General features: G+C 42.5%; 1 protein-coding gene across 4 annotated transcripts in view; it reads left to right on the top strand.

Annotated features, from left to right (window-relative positions):
* KIAA2012 (KIAA2012 ortholog) overlaps positions 1-11,422 on the top strand; it is a 230,504-nt gene extending 219,082 nt beyond the window's left edge. For all 4 annotated transcript variants that reach the window (XM_056535330.1, XM_056535328.1, XM_056535329.1 and 1 more), the window contains 2 exons: positions 7,897-8,116; positions 10,845-11,422. In XM_056535330.1, the coding sequence (XP_056391305.1) occupies positions 7,897-8,116; positions 10,845-11,025 (401 nt within the window). In that variant the 3' untranslated portion in view covers positions 11,026-11,422. The remainder of the gene's footprint in view (positions 1-7,896; positions 8,117-10,844) is intronic.
* The last annotated feature ends 1,429 nt before the right edge of the window (positions 11,423-12,851 follow it).

Raw genomic sequence — 12,851 nt, 5'->3', positions numbered from 1 at the left:
GATGGCACTAGCACATCCCCCGGCTGCAGAACTTTTAGGACTACTACACCAATCATGGACAGACTCTGCCCATGATGGGAGTTTTAGTCCAGGGGCTGAGGTGCAGATCGCACCAGGTGATTCTGCAGAGACCCGCTGCGATCCGCATTTATTAACTGTAAAAGCCGGCGGTACATGCATCTACACTGCGCACCCTGCTGGCTTCTATATACAGCTGTCATAATTCATAATCGCCACTGCCGGGAGAGGGGAGCTCTGATTGGTCAATAGCTATTCACCAATCAGAGCTCCGGTGTTCCGGCGGCGGCGATTATGAATTATGACAGCTGTATATAGAAGCCGGCAGGGTGTGCAGTGTAGACGCATGTACTGCCGGCTTTTTAATTTAAATGCGGATCACAGCATGCGGATCTGCTGTGATACGCATTTATTAACTATACAAACCGGCGGTACATGCGTCTACACTGCGCTGACGCATGTACCGCCGGCTTTTACAGTTAATAAATGCGGATCGCAGCGGGTCTCTGCAGAATCACCTGGTGCGATCTGCACCTCAGCCCCTGGACTACAACTCCCATCATGTGCAGAGTCTGTCCATGAAGAGAGTAGTAGTTCTAAAAGTCCTGCAGCCGGGGGATGTGCAAATGCCATCCCTCAGCAGCGCCTCGGTACTACAACTACTCCCATCATAGGACAGACTCTGTCCCATGATATGAGTAGTAGTCCAAGGGCAGAGGGACAGATCTCTGTTCACATTATTTGTTTTGCATAATGGGAACAGAGCCTTTCTGGCAGTGTGTTCCCAAACAGGGAGACTCGAGCTGTTGTTTAACCACAGCCCCCCGTGATGGGAGTTGTAGTTTAGCAACAATTGGAGGCTCTCTGTTTAGGAACACGCTGCATTATGTGCGCTCTTCCCAGGGGAGAGCGCAAAAAATGTACTAACCCATATTTCTTGTTTTTGTTTTCTTCTCATTTCAGATACGTGAATGCGGAGGACTGCGACAATGACCAGTTTTTTTTTTTTTATATAAAATGGTTAACGAGGGCTGTTTGGGAGTGTTGTTTTTAAATAAAAAAAATATATATTTTTCGTTTTTTATAATTGAATTTTAAGGGTTAGTAGTGGAAGTTATCATATAGACGGAATACATTACTAAGCTGGAGCTTAGCCCCAAAATCAGCTAACACTAACCTCTCATTATTACCTGGTACCCACCGCCACAGGTGTGCCGGGAAGAGCCGGTACCAACAGGCCCGATGCATCAAGAATAACGCTCCTGGGCCTAGGCGGTAACATGCTGGCGTTATTTAGGCTGAGGAGGGCCAGTAACAATGGTCCTCGCCCACCCTGGTAACGTCAGGCTGTTGGTATCTGGCCGATACTAAAAATAGGGGGAACCCTATGCGGTTTTTTTTATTATTATTTTTTTTTTTATAAATTAAAAAAAAGTGTGTGGTTCCCTCATTTTTTCAGTATCAGCCAGACATCAACCAAGCAACAACAGCCTGACATTACGAGGGTGAGCAAGGACCATTGTTACTGGCCCTCCCCAGACTAAATAACGCCAGCCTGTTACAGCCTAGGCCCAGGAGCACCGTTTTTGACGCTCCAGGCCTGTTGGTACCAGCTCTTCCCGGAACCCCTGTGGTGGTAGATACCGGAGTAATAATTGGGGGGTTAGCTCTAGCTGATCTGGGGGCTAATGCTAAGCCCCAGCTTAGTAATGGATTCTGTCTACAAGACACCTTCCACTACTGAGCCTGAAAATTCAATTATAAAAAACACAACACATTGAAAAAAAATGTATTTAAAAAAACACTCCCCCACAGCCCTTGTTAACCCTTTTATTGACATTTTTTTTTAAACGCTGTTCATCGTCACAATCCACCAAATTTGATGTAGTCCTCCACATTCACGTATCTAAATTTTGAAGAAAAAAAAACAACAAAAAGTTTAGTAAATGTTTTTGTTTCCACACACCAGCAAAAACGCAAGAAAAAAAATGCAAGAAAAACTGACAAAACGCAGGAAAAAGCTGGGACAGTTTTTCTGGCGTTTTTGCCAATGGACAAAAAACCTCAATGGAATCCAACCTCAAAGCAATAGAACAAAATCCCTACGTCCACTTTTCCTGTGAGGTAGAGAAGGAGTGTACGATAGAGCGAGGGGGGTTCTATATTTGCACAAGATTTATCAAAGGACGTGCACAACCTTTGTAAATTCTGAGCAAGAGTGTAAATTAGACAAGCAGTTTAAAGGGGTAGATCTGTGTCTACAATAGACAAATAATGATAAATCTCCCCCAATGTATACAAAATAAGTAAGATATTTAAAGGGTTTCTGTCATATCAACAAACTTTGTATAAATCAATAGTATTAGTTAATGGAAGAAACTTTGTAATGCATGTTATATAAGAAGAAATCCTCTATATCACATTCTTAAAGAGTACCTGTCATCAAACCATATCTTCCAAACTAACTCTTAACACCTACTCCTGCCCTTAAATTTTTTCCCAAGCTGTGTATCATACCTTTCCCCTTGCTCACATTGTGTGAGCTCCTGGCAGGAGAAAGTGGGCATTCCCCAGCAGGAACGACATCACTTAAGCCTGTGAGAGCTGTGCCTCACCATGCCTCGCCATGCCCCGCATGCACCAAACTAACTAACTTGCGGCAGGGAACAGAACAGAGCCACCTAGTGCCCGTTTTTTCAATCACATTAAAAACAAATAAAGGTTGAGAATTTTAACAGCAAGTAAATAGCAAAGGGTCTTATAATTACATAAGGAACAATAGATTAAAAGTTTAGTTTGGTGACAGGTACTCTTTAAGGTTCTTTTCTCTTTAACCACAAAAAAAAAAGTAATTTATTTGAAAAAAAAAAATCTGCTTCCATACTGTGTTTACAAGATAGACTTGCATCTTACTGAGAGATCTGGTTAGATACTGCATATATAACTCTGACGGGAGGGGATGATTTCAGAGAGAGACACTGCATAGAGGCTACACAAGAGCTAACTGTAAAAATAGATTTCCCCCTGGGAATTGATCCACAGCTTAGACTGTCCTTAACCTCTTCAGGACATAGGGCGTATGGATACGCCCTGAATCCCGAGTCCTTAAGGACCGAGGGCGTATCCATACGCCCGTGGGAATTCCGGCCCCCACCGCTAGCCGGTTGGGGACCGGAGCCGGATGCCTGCTGAAATCGTTCAGCAGGCATCCCGGCATATCGCCCAGGGGGGTCATTATGCCCCCCCATGTCGGCGATCGCCGCAGATCGCTGGACAATTCAGTCCAGCGATCTGCGGCGATTCCGGGTCAATCGGGTCTCCAGTGACCCGATGACCCGGAATTACTGGCTGTTCGGGGCCATCAGAGACGGCCCCGAACAGCCAGAGCCTGCAGGGGTGAGGTGGCACTGGTGCCACCTCACGATCGCCCTGATTCGTCGGCCGGATTACCGGCCGACCAATCAGGGCGCCTGCTGCGGGTGTCACTCCCGCACCCGCTCCGCCCCTCTTCTGGAGGACGTGAGCGGGTGCGGGACGTGCACCCCGGGTGCTGGGGACCCCGATCCCCGGCGCCCCTGTTGGGATCGGGGCCCCAGGAGCAGCTGCGGCGGCGGGACTGACCTGCAGCGTCTGGATCGTTGGAGGTGAGTGACAGCCTCCTGCTGTTGCTTAGCAACAGCTCCCAGCATGCAAAAAGGGCATGCTGGGAGCTGTAGTTATGCAACAGCAGGAGGCAGACCACCACAACTCCCAGCATTCCCTTATGGGCATGCTGGGACTTATGGTTTTGCAACAGCTGGAGGCACATTCTTTCTATGGAAAAGTGTACCTTCAGCTGTTGTCTAACTACAACTCCCAGCTTGCACAAACAGCTAAAGTGCATGCTGGGAGTTGTAGTGGTGCATCTGCTGGTTGCATAACTACAACTCCCAGCATGCCCGTTGGCTGTCGGTGACTGCTGAGAGTTGTAGTTTTGCAACAGCTGAAGGCACACTGGTTGTGAAACTCAGAGTTTTTTTTTACCTAACTCAGTGTTTCACGACCGGTGTGCCTCCAGCTGTTGCAAACTACAACTCTCAGCAGTCACCGTACACCATGCACCGTACATGCTGGGAGTTGTAGTTTTGCAACAGCTGGAGGCACACTGGTTGTGAAACACTGAGTTAGGTCACAAACTCAGTGATACATAACCAGTGTGCCTACAGTTGTTGCAAAACTGCAACTCTCAGCAGTCACCGACAGCCAACGGGCATGCTGGGAGTTGTAGTTATGCAACAGCTGGATGCCCCCCCCCCCCCCCCCAATGTGAATGTACAGGGTACACTCACATGGGCGGAGGATTACAGTAAGTATCTGGCTGCAAATTTGAGCTGCCGCAAACTTTCTGCTGCAGCTCAAATTGCCAGCGAGAAACTACTGTGAACCCCCGCCCGTGTGACTGTACCCTAAAAACACTACACTACACTAACACAAAAAATAAAATAAAAAGTAAAAAACACTACATATACACATACCCCTACACAGCCCCCCTCCCCTCCCCAATAAAAATGAAAAACGTCTGGTACGCCACTGTTTCCAGAATGGAGCCTCCAGCTGTTGCAAAACAACTCCCAGTATTGTCGGACAGCCGTTGACTGTCCAGGCATGCTGGGAGTTTTGCAACAGCTGGAGGCACCCTGTTTGGGAATCACTGGCGTAGAATACCCCTATGTCCACCCCTATGCAATCCCTAATTTAGGCCTCAAATGCGCATGGCGCTCTCACTTTGGAGCCCTGTCGTATTTCAAGGCAACAGTTTAGGGCCACATATGGGGTATCGCCGTACTCGGGAGAAATTGTGTTACAAATTTTGGGGGGTATTTTCTGCTTTTACCCTTTTTAAAAATGTAAAATTTTTGGGAAAACAAGCATTTTAGGTAAAAAAAAAATTTTTTTTTACATATGCAAAAGTCGTGAAACACCTGTGGGGTATAAAGGTTCACTTAACCCCTTGTTACGTTCCCCGAGGGGTCTAGTTTCCAAAATGGTATGCCATGTGGGTTTTTTTTTGCTATCCTGGCACCATAGGGGCTTCCTAAATGCGGCATGCCCCCAGAGAAAAATTTGCGTTCAAAAAGCCAAATGTGACTCCTTCTCTTCTGAGACCTGTAGTGCGCCAGCAGAGCACTTTTCACCCCCATATGGGGTGTTTTCTGAATCGGGAGAAATTGGGCTTCAAATTTTTAGGGGTATTTTCTGCTATTACCATTTTTAAAAATACATTTTTTTTGGGAAAACAAGCATTTTAGGTAAAATTTATTTTAATTTTTTTACATTTGCAAAAGTCGTGAAACACCTGTGGGGTATTAAGGTTCACTTTATCCCATGTTACATTCCCCGAGGGGTCTAGTTTCCAAAATGGTATGCCATGTGTTTTTTTTTTTTGCTGTTCTGGCACCATAAGGGCTTCCTAAAGGTAACATGCCCCCCAAAAACCATTTCAGAAAAACGTACTCTCCAAAATCCCCTTGTCGCTCCTTCCCTTCTGAGCCCTCTACTGCGCCCGCCGAACACTTTACATAGACATATGAGAAATGTGCTTACTCGAGAGAAATTGGGCTACAAATACAAGTAAAAATTTTGTCCTTTTACCCCTTGTAAAAATTCAAAAATTGGGTCTACAAGAACATGTGAGTGTAAAAAATGAAGATTGTGAATTTTCTCCTTCACTTTGCTGCTATTCGTGTGAAACACCTAAAGGGTTAAAACGCTGACTGAATGTCATTTTGAATACTTTGGGGGGTGTAGTTTTTATAATGGGGTCATTTATGGGGTATTTCTAATATGAAGACCCTTCAAATCCACTTCAAACCTGAACTGGTCCCTGAAAAATACTGAGTTTGAAAATTTTGTGAAAAATCGGAAAATTGCTGCTGACCGTTGAAGCCCTCTGGTGTCTTCCAAAAGTAAAAACACGTCAATTTTATGATGCAAACATAAAGTAGACATATTGTATATGTGAACCAAAAAAAATGTATTCGTAATATCCATTTTCCTTACAAGCAGAAAGCTTCAAAGTTAGAAAAATGCTAAATTTTCAAATTTTTCATCAAATTTACGGATTTTTCACCAAGAAAGGATGCAAGTATCGAGAAAAATTTACCACTATGTTAAAGTAGAATATGTCACGAAAAAACAATCTCGGAATCAGAATGATAACTAAAAGCATTCCAGAGTTATTAATGTTTAAAGTGACAGTGGTCAGATGTGCAAAAAACGCTCCGGTCCTTAAGGCCAAAATGGGCTCCGTCCTGAAGGGGTTAAAGGGGTAAAACTTATTATTATTTTTTTTTGTTCATGAACTGGTGCCAGAAAGTTAAACAGATTTGTAAATGAATGTAAAGGAGGGATGTATATATGATATATATACAAAAACCAGTCCTCAAGAGCACTGAGGGTAGGAATGAGGAAAAGAAAAGAAAGAAAAGTTTAGGATCCAATAAAAGTATATTTATTATAATAAAAATACGACCGATCGCCCTGCAGGGCCCTTGCAAAAGCGAAAGGTATATGTGATATTAGGTAAATTAAATGTAGCACTAATCAAATAATAATATAAATATATATATCCACTATAACGAGTTATGTTGGTATAAATATATATGATTCACAGTTCGTCACAACCAACAATATTGTAGAAAAGCAGTAGCAATAAATTCCAATGGTACTGAATAAATTATATCAGAGTCTCCAGTAGCATAAATCGTGCCGTTTGTGACTGTGTTGCGATGCGCAGTTGTATCAATAAATCCAGAAGTAAAGTTTGTAACCTTGTTGCAGTTTTGAGATAGTTATAACATAACTGTATCAGCGGTGTTTGTAAAAGTAATGTTCGTAACGGAACGGTGCACAGCACCACTCACCCTCCTCGGCAGATCTCGGATGCAGGCTTGGTACGGCAGTATCTTAAGGTGGCGATGTCTGTCTGTACTTATTGAGGTGCAGTCTGGGTGAGTGGCTCTCCGGTGGGCTAAGAAGTTCCCGGGTTGGCACGGAATGGCGTAAATGACTTCTATTTAAAAAAATTCCAGTACTTTTTAGCAGCTGTATGCAACAGAGGAAATTCTTTTTTTTTTTTTTTTTGTCTTGTCCACAGTGCTCTCTACTGACACCTCTGTATTGGTCAGAAACTGTCCAGAGCAGCATAGGTTTGCTATAGGGATTTTTTTCCTGCTCTGGACAATTCTTGATACAGGGATCAGGTGTCAGCAGAGAGCACTGTGGACAAGACAAAAAAGAAATTCAAAAAGAAAAGAATTTCCTCTGTAGCATACAGCTGCTAAAAAGTATTGGAAGGATTAAGATTTTTTAATAGAAGTAATTTACAAATCTGTTTAACTTTCTGGCACCAGTTGATAAAAAAAAATATGTTTTCCACTGAAGTACCCCTTTAAGATGTTGCAACTTCATGGTGTGTATATAGAAACACGTCAAAGCAGGATTCTTTTCGGTCTGTACAGTGTATGGGAGCCATCATAGAGGCTAGGTTCCACCCACTAGTTCAGGGGCAACTGAAAATAAAGCCTGTATAGGTGAAATCTGGTGGAAAAAAAAAACATATACAAGTTATATAATGCTTAGAAATAGTGCTACTTCTCCTGTACACACATGACAGCTGATTTTAAAAACTGAAATAACTGGTGTGCTTTAAGTAGATTACCACAGATTGTCGCTTTAAAACATGGACTGATATGGCTATGCCAACCAAAAAATGGCTTTCTGCACTGTTTTAATGCAGAAATGTTACTACTGCATGATAGGGCTGACAGTGGGGAACAAGTAGGCAGAGCAATGAGTAAACCATGCAAAGCCCTTAACATTGCATTCCAATTTTGACAGAGTTGGAGCGTCAGAGACAAAGGGAAGCAGAGCGTTTAGAGGCAGAAGAACGTATGCGACTTCTAGAAATGGCTGCTGAGGAGAGAGAGGAATACCAGAGGAAGAAGCGTAAAAGAGAGGAACAGGCCAGACAGGAAGAAGAAGAGAGGAGACTGAAGGCAGAGGAAGAAGCTAAAGCTATGATGGAAGAAGCACAGAGACAAGCTCAACTGTTGGCCAAGTAAGTGTACAAAGATGGTAGAAAATGATCCTGCTGCTTCTCTTGTCTTGTAACTACAAACACTGGGAGAAAATAGGTCTTAAAGGGGTAGTCCAGTGGTGAAAAACGTATCCCCTATCCTAAGGATAGGGGATGAGTTTGAGATCGCGGGGGGTCCGACCGCTGGGGCCCCCTGCGATCTCTCTGTACGGGGGCCAGGCTCTCCGGCCAGATAGCAGGTGTCGACCCCCGCACGTAGCGGTGGCCGACACGCCCCCTCAATACAACTCTATGGCAGAGCCGGAGATTGCCGAAGGCAGCGCTTCGGCTCTGCCACAGAGTTGTATTGAGGGGGCGTGTCGGCCGCCGCTTTGTGCGGTCGACACGCCCCCTTCCCGCGGGCTGTCGGGGCTCCGTACAGGAGATCGCAGGGGGCCCCAGCGGTCGGACCCCCCGCGATCTCAAACTTATCCCCTATCCTTAGGATAGGGGATAAGTTGTTCACCACTGGGTCACCACTGGACTACTCCTTTTAAAGGGGTACTCTGGCGATAAACATCTTATCCCCTATCCCTATACTAATTTATGTCACTAAATACTTGGCCATACCAAAGTAGTACCTCAGACTTCTCATGGATGCAGTGGTATTAACCCCTTAACGACGCAGGACGTATATTTACGTCCTGCGCCAGCTCCCGCGATATGAAGCGGGATCGCGCCGCGATCCCGCATCATATCGCGTGGGTCCCACCGCTAATCAACGGCCGGGACCCGCGGCTAATACCACACATCGCCGATCGCGGCGATGTGCGGTATTAACCCTTTAGAAGCGGCGATCAAAGCTGACCGCCGCTTCTAAAGTGAAACTGAAAGTATCCCGGCTGCTCAGTCGGGCTGTTCGGGACCGCCGCGGTGAAATCGCGGCGTCCCGAACAGCTGATCGGACACCGGGAGGGCTCTTACCTGCCTCCTCGGTGTCCGATCGACGAATGACTGCTCCGTGCCTGAGATCCAGGCAGGAGCAGTCAAGCGCCGATAATGCTGATCACAGGCGTGTTAATACACGCCTGTGATCAGGATGAGAGATCAGTGTGTGCAGTGTTATAGGTCCCTATGGGACCTATAACACTGCAAAAAAAAAGTAAAAAAAAAGTGTTAATAAAGGTCATTTAACCCCTTCCCTAATAAAAGTTTGAATCACCCCCCTTTTCCCATAAAAAAAATAAAACAGTGTAAAAAAAAAAAAAAATAAACATATGTGGTATCGCCGCGTGCGTAAATGTCCGAACTATAAAAATATATCATTAATTAAGCCGTACGGTCAATGGCGTACGCGCAAAAAAATTCCAAAGTCCAAAAAAGCGTATTTTGGTAACTTTTTATAACATTAAAAAATGAATAAAAAGTGATCAAAAAGTCATATCAAAACAAAAATCATACCAATAAAAACTTCAGATCACGGCGCAAAAAATGAGTCCTCATACCGCCCCGTACGTGGAAAAATAAAAAAGTTATAGGGGTCAGAAGATGACATTTTTAAACGTAAAAATTTTCCTGCATGTAGTTATGATTTTTTCCAGAAGTGCGACAAAATCAAACCTATATAAGTAGGGTATCATTTTAACCGTATGGACCTACAGAATAATGATAAGGTGTAATTTTTACCGAAATATGCACTGCGTAGAAACGGAAGCCCCCAAAAGTTACAAAATGGGGTTTTTTTTTCGATTTTGTCGCACAATGATTTTTTTTTCCGTTTCGCCGTGCATTTTTGGGTAAAATGACTAATGTCACTAGAATTGGCGACGCAAAAAATAAGCCATAATATGGATTTTTAGGTGGAAAATTGAAAGGGTTATGATTTTTAAAAGGTAAGGAGGAAAAAACGAAAGTGCAAAAACGGAAAAACCCTGAGTCCTTATGGAAAACTTTTTTTTTTTTTTTTTTTTCAAATCAACTGGTGCCAGAAAGTTAAACAGATTTGCAGATTACCTCTATTAAAAAATCTTAATCCTTCCAGTACTTATTAGCTGGTGAATACTACAGAGGAAATTATTTTCTTTTTGGAACACAGTGCTCTCTGCTGAATCACGAGCACAGTGCTCTCTGCTGACATCTCTGTCCATTTTAGGAACTGTCCAGAGCAGTATATGTTTTCTATAGGGATTTTCTCCTACACTGGACAGTTCTTAAAATGGACAGAGATGTCAGCAGAGAGCACTGTTCTCGTTATGTCAGTAGAGAGCTCTGTGTTCCAAAAAGAAAAGTTTCCTCTGTAATAATCAGCAACTAATAAGTACTGGAAGGATTAAGATTTCTTTTTATTAGAAGTAATTTGCAAATCTGTTTAACTTTCTGGCACCAGTTGATTTAAAAAAAAAAAAGTTTTCCACCGGAGTACCCCTTTAAGTGCCTGATAACCAGCAACGTCTAATAGTCAACCATTAAAAGTTTAGGATACTATAACTTTTCATATTTATTTTTCATTTCTAACCATATTAGCACCATATTTGTTAGACAATTTTTGCGTCCAACTCAGGGTGTGTGGCTTAGATGAAAATGGGGTGTCACAGGTGGTTAGGAGTAAGATGGTGTCACACAACACTTGTGTACTAACCTCCTGTGCACTACTGTGTATGGATATAGCATAAGGTCATTGATTCATTACAATGATGGACACAGCCAGAGTGATTGTTACAATTCTATACAGTTGTGTGTAAAAAGGCTGATGTAGTATTTATCTTCATAGGCAAACAGCAGCTCTGGAGCAGCAGCTGCAGTTTAATCGGGGGCTTCTGAAAGAATCGGTTGGCATGGACCAGACGCAAGGCATCTCCAGACCCTGGGTTTTCTCTTATTTTGAGTTTCTGGAGCTACTTGGAATGCCTCTTCCAGTTGAAGGGGAGAATGACTCTGTTCACACACTGTAGAAAAATTCAACTGAATGGAACAAAACCCATAAAAATTAGCCATGGCTTGTGCATTATGCAGATTTGAAAATCAGCAGCACAAAGTTTTTTTTTCTGCAAAGGGAAAATGGAATTTTGTGTATAGAGTCCAGATCATGAGAACTACTCCTGAAGCTTGAGAACTTATAATAAAAAACATAAAAAAGGAGCAGCTGATTGTGAGAACAATCTGCATGGTTAGTAGAAAAAAAACAACATGCACCACTTAGAGGAACACCAGACAAAACCTATACCCTGTGATATGCCTTGTACAGAGTGTGGGGGTTGTCTGACACAAGGACTTAAAGGGGTACTCTGCCGGAAAACATTATTATAATTATTATTTTTTAAATCAACTGGTGCCAGAAAGTTAAACAGATTTGTAAATTACTTCCATAAAAAAATCTTAACCCTTCCAGTATTTATCAGCTGCTGTATACTCCACTGTAAGTTATTTTCTTTTTGAATTTCTTTTCTTTCTGACCACAGTGCTCTCTGCAGACACCTCTGTCCATGTCAGGAACTGTCCGGAGTAGAAGCAAATTCCCAGAGGAAACCTCTCCTGCTCTGGACAGTTCCTGACATGGACAGAATTGTCAGCAGAGAGCATTGTGGTCAGACAGAAAGGAAATTCAAAAAAGAAAAGAAACTTCCTCTGGAGAATACAGCAGCTGGTAAGTACTGGAAGGATTACGATTTTTTAAATAGAAGTAATTTACAAATCTGTTTAACTTTCTGGCACCAGTTGATTAAAAAAACAAAATGTTTTCCAGTGGAACCCCTTAACCCCTTAAGGACCCAGCCCATTTTGGCCTGAAGGACCAGAGCATTTTTTGCACATCTGACCACTGTCACTTTAAGCATTAATAACTCTGGGAAACTTTTACTTTTCATTCTGATTCCGAGATTGTTTTTTCGTGACATATTCTACTTATGCTATTCTGCATGATGCAAGTATCGACAAAAATTTACCACTAACATAAAGTAGAATATGTCACAAAAAAAACAATCTCTTGGTGAAAAATTCCAAAACATTATGAAAAAATTTGAACATTTAGCATTTTTCTAACTTTGATCCTCTCTGCTTGTAAGGAAAATAGACATTCCAAATAAATTATATATTGATTCACATATACAATATATCTACTTTATGTTGACATCATAAAGTTGACATGTTTTTACTTTTGGAAGACACCAGAGGGCTTCAAAGTTCAACAGCAATTTTTCACATAATTTTCAAAATCGGAATTTTTCAGGGACCAGTTCAGATTTGAAGTGGATTTAAAGGGCCTTCATATTAGAAATACCCCACAAATGTCCCCATTATAAAAACTGCACCCCTCAAAGTATTCAAAATGACATTCAGTAAGTGTGTTAACCCTTTAGGTGTTTCACAGGAATAGCAGCAAAGTGAAGGAGAAAATTCAAAATCTTAATTTTTTACACTAGCATGTTCTTGTAGACCCAGTTTTTGAATTTTATGGGGTAACAGGAGAAAAAGCCCCCCAAAATTTGTAACCCAATTTCTCTTGAGTAAAGAAATACCTCATATGTGTAGGGGGTAAGTAGGATGTGTAAATGAAAAAAAAAAAAAATTTCACTAAAATTATGTTTTTTCCCCAAATTTTACATTTTTACAAGGGGTAATAAGAGAAAATGACCCCCCAAATCTGTAACCCCATTTCTTAGGAGTATGGAAATACCCCATGTGTGGACGTCATGTGCTCTGTTAGCGCACTACAATGCTCAGAAGAGAAGGAGCACCATTGGGCTTTTGGAAAGAGAATTTGTTTGGAATGGAAGTCAGG

The sequence above is a fragment of the Hyla sarda genome, chromosome 8 (genome assembly GCF_029499605.1).
Source record: "Hyla sarda isolate aHylSar1 chromosome 8, aHylSar1.hap1, whole genome shotgun sequence".
Lineage (NCBI taxonomy): Eukaryota > Metazoa > Chordata > Amphibia > Anura > Hylidae > Hyla > Hyla sarda.
The sequence above is the reverse complement of the archived record's forward strand: the minus strand, read 5'-3'. Positions and strand labels throughout refer to the sequence as shown.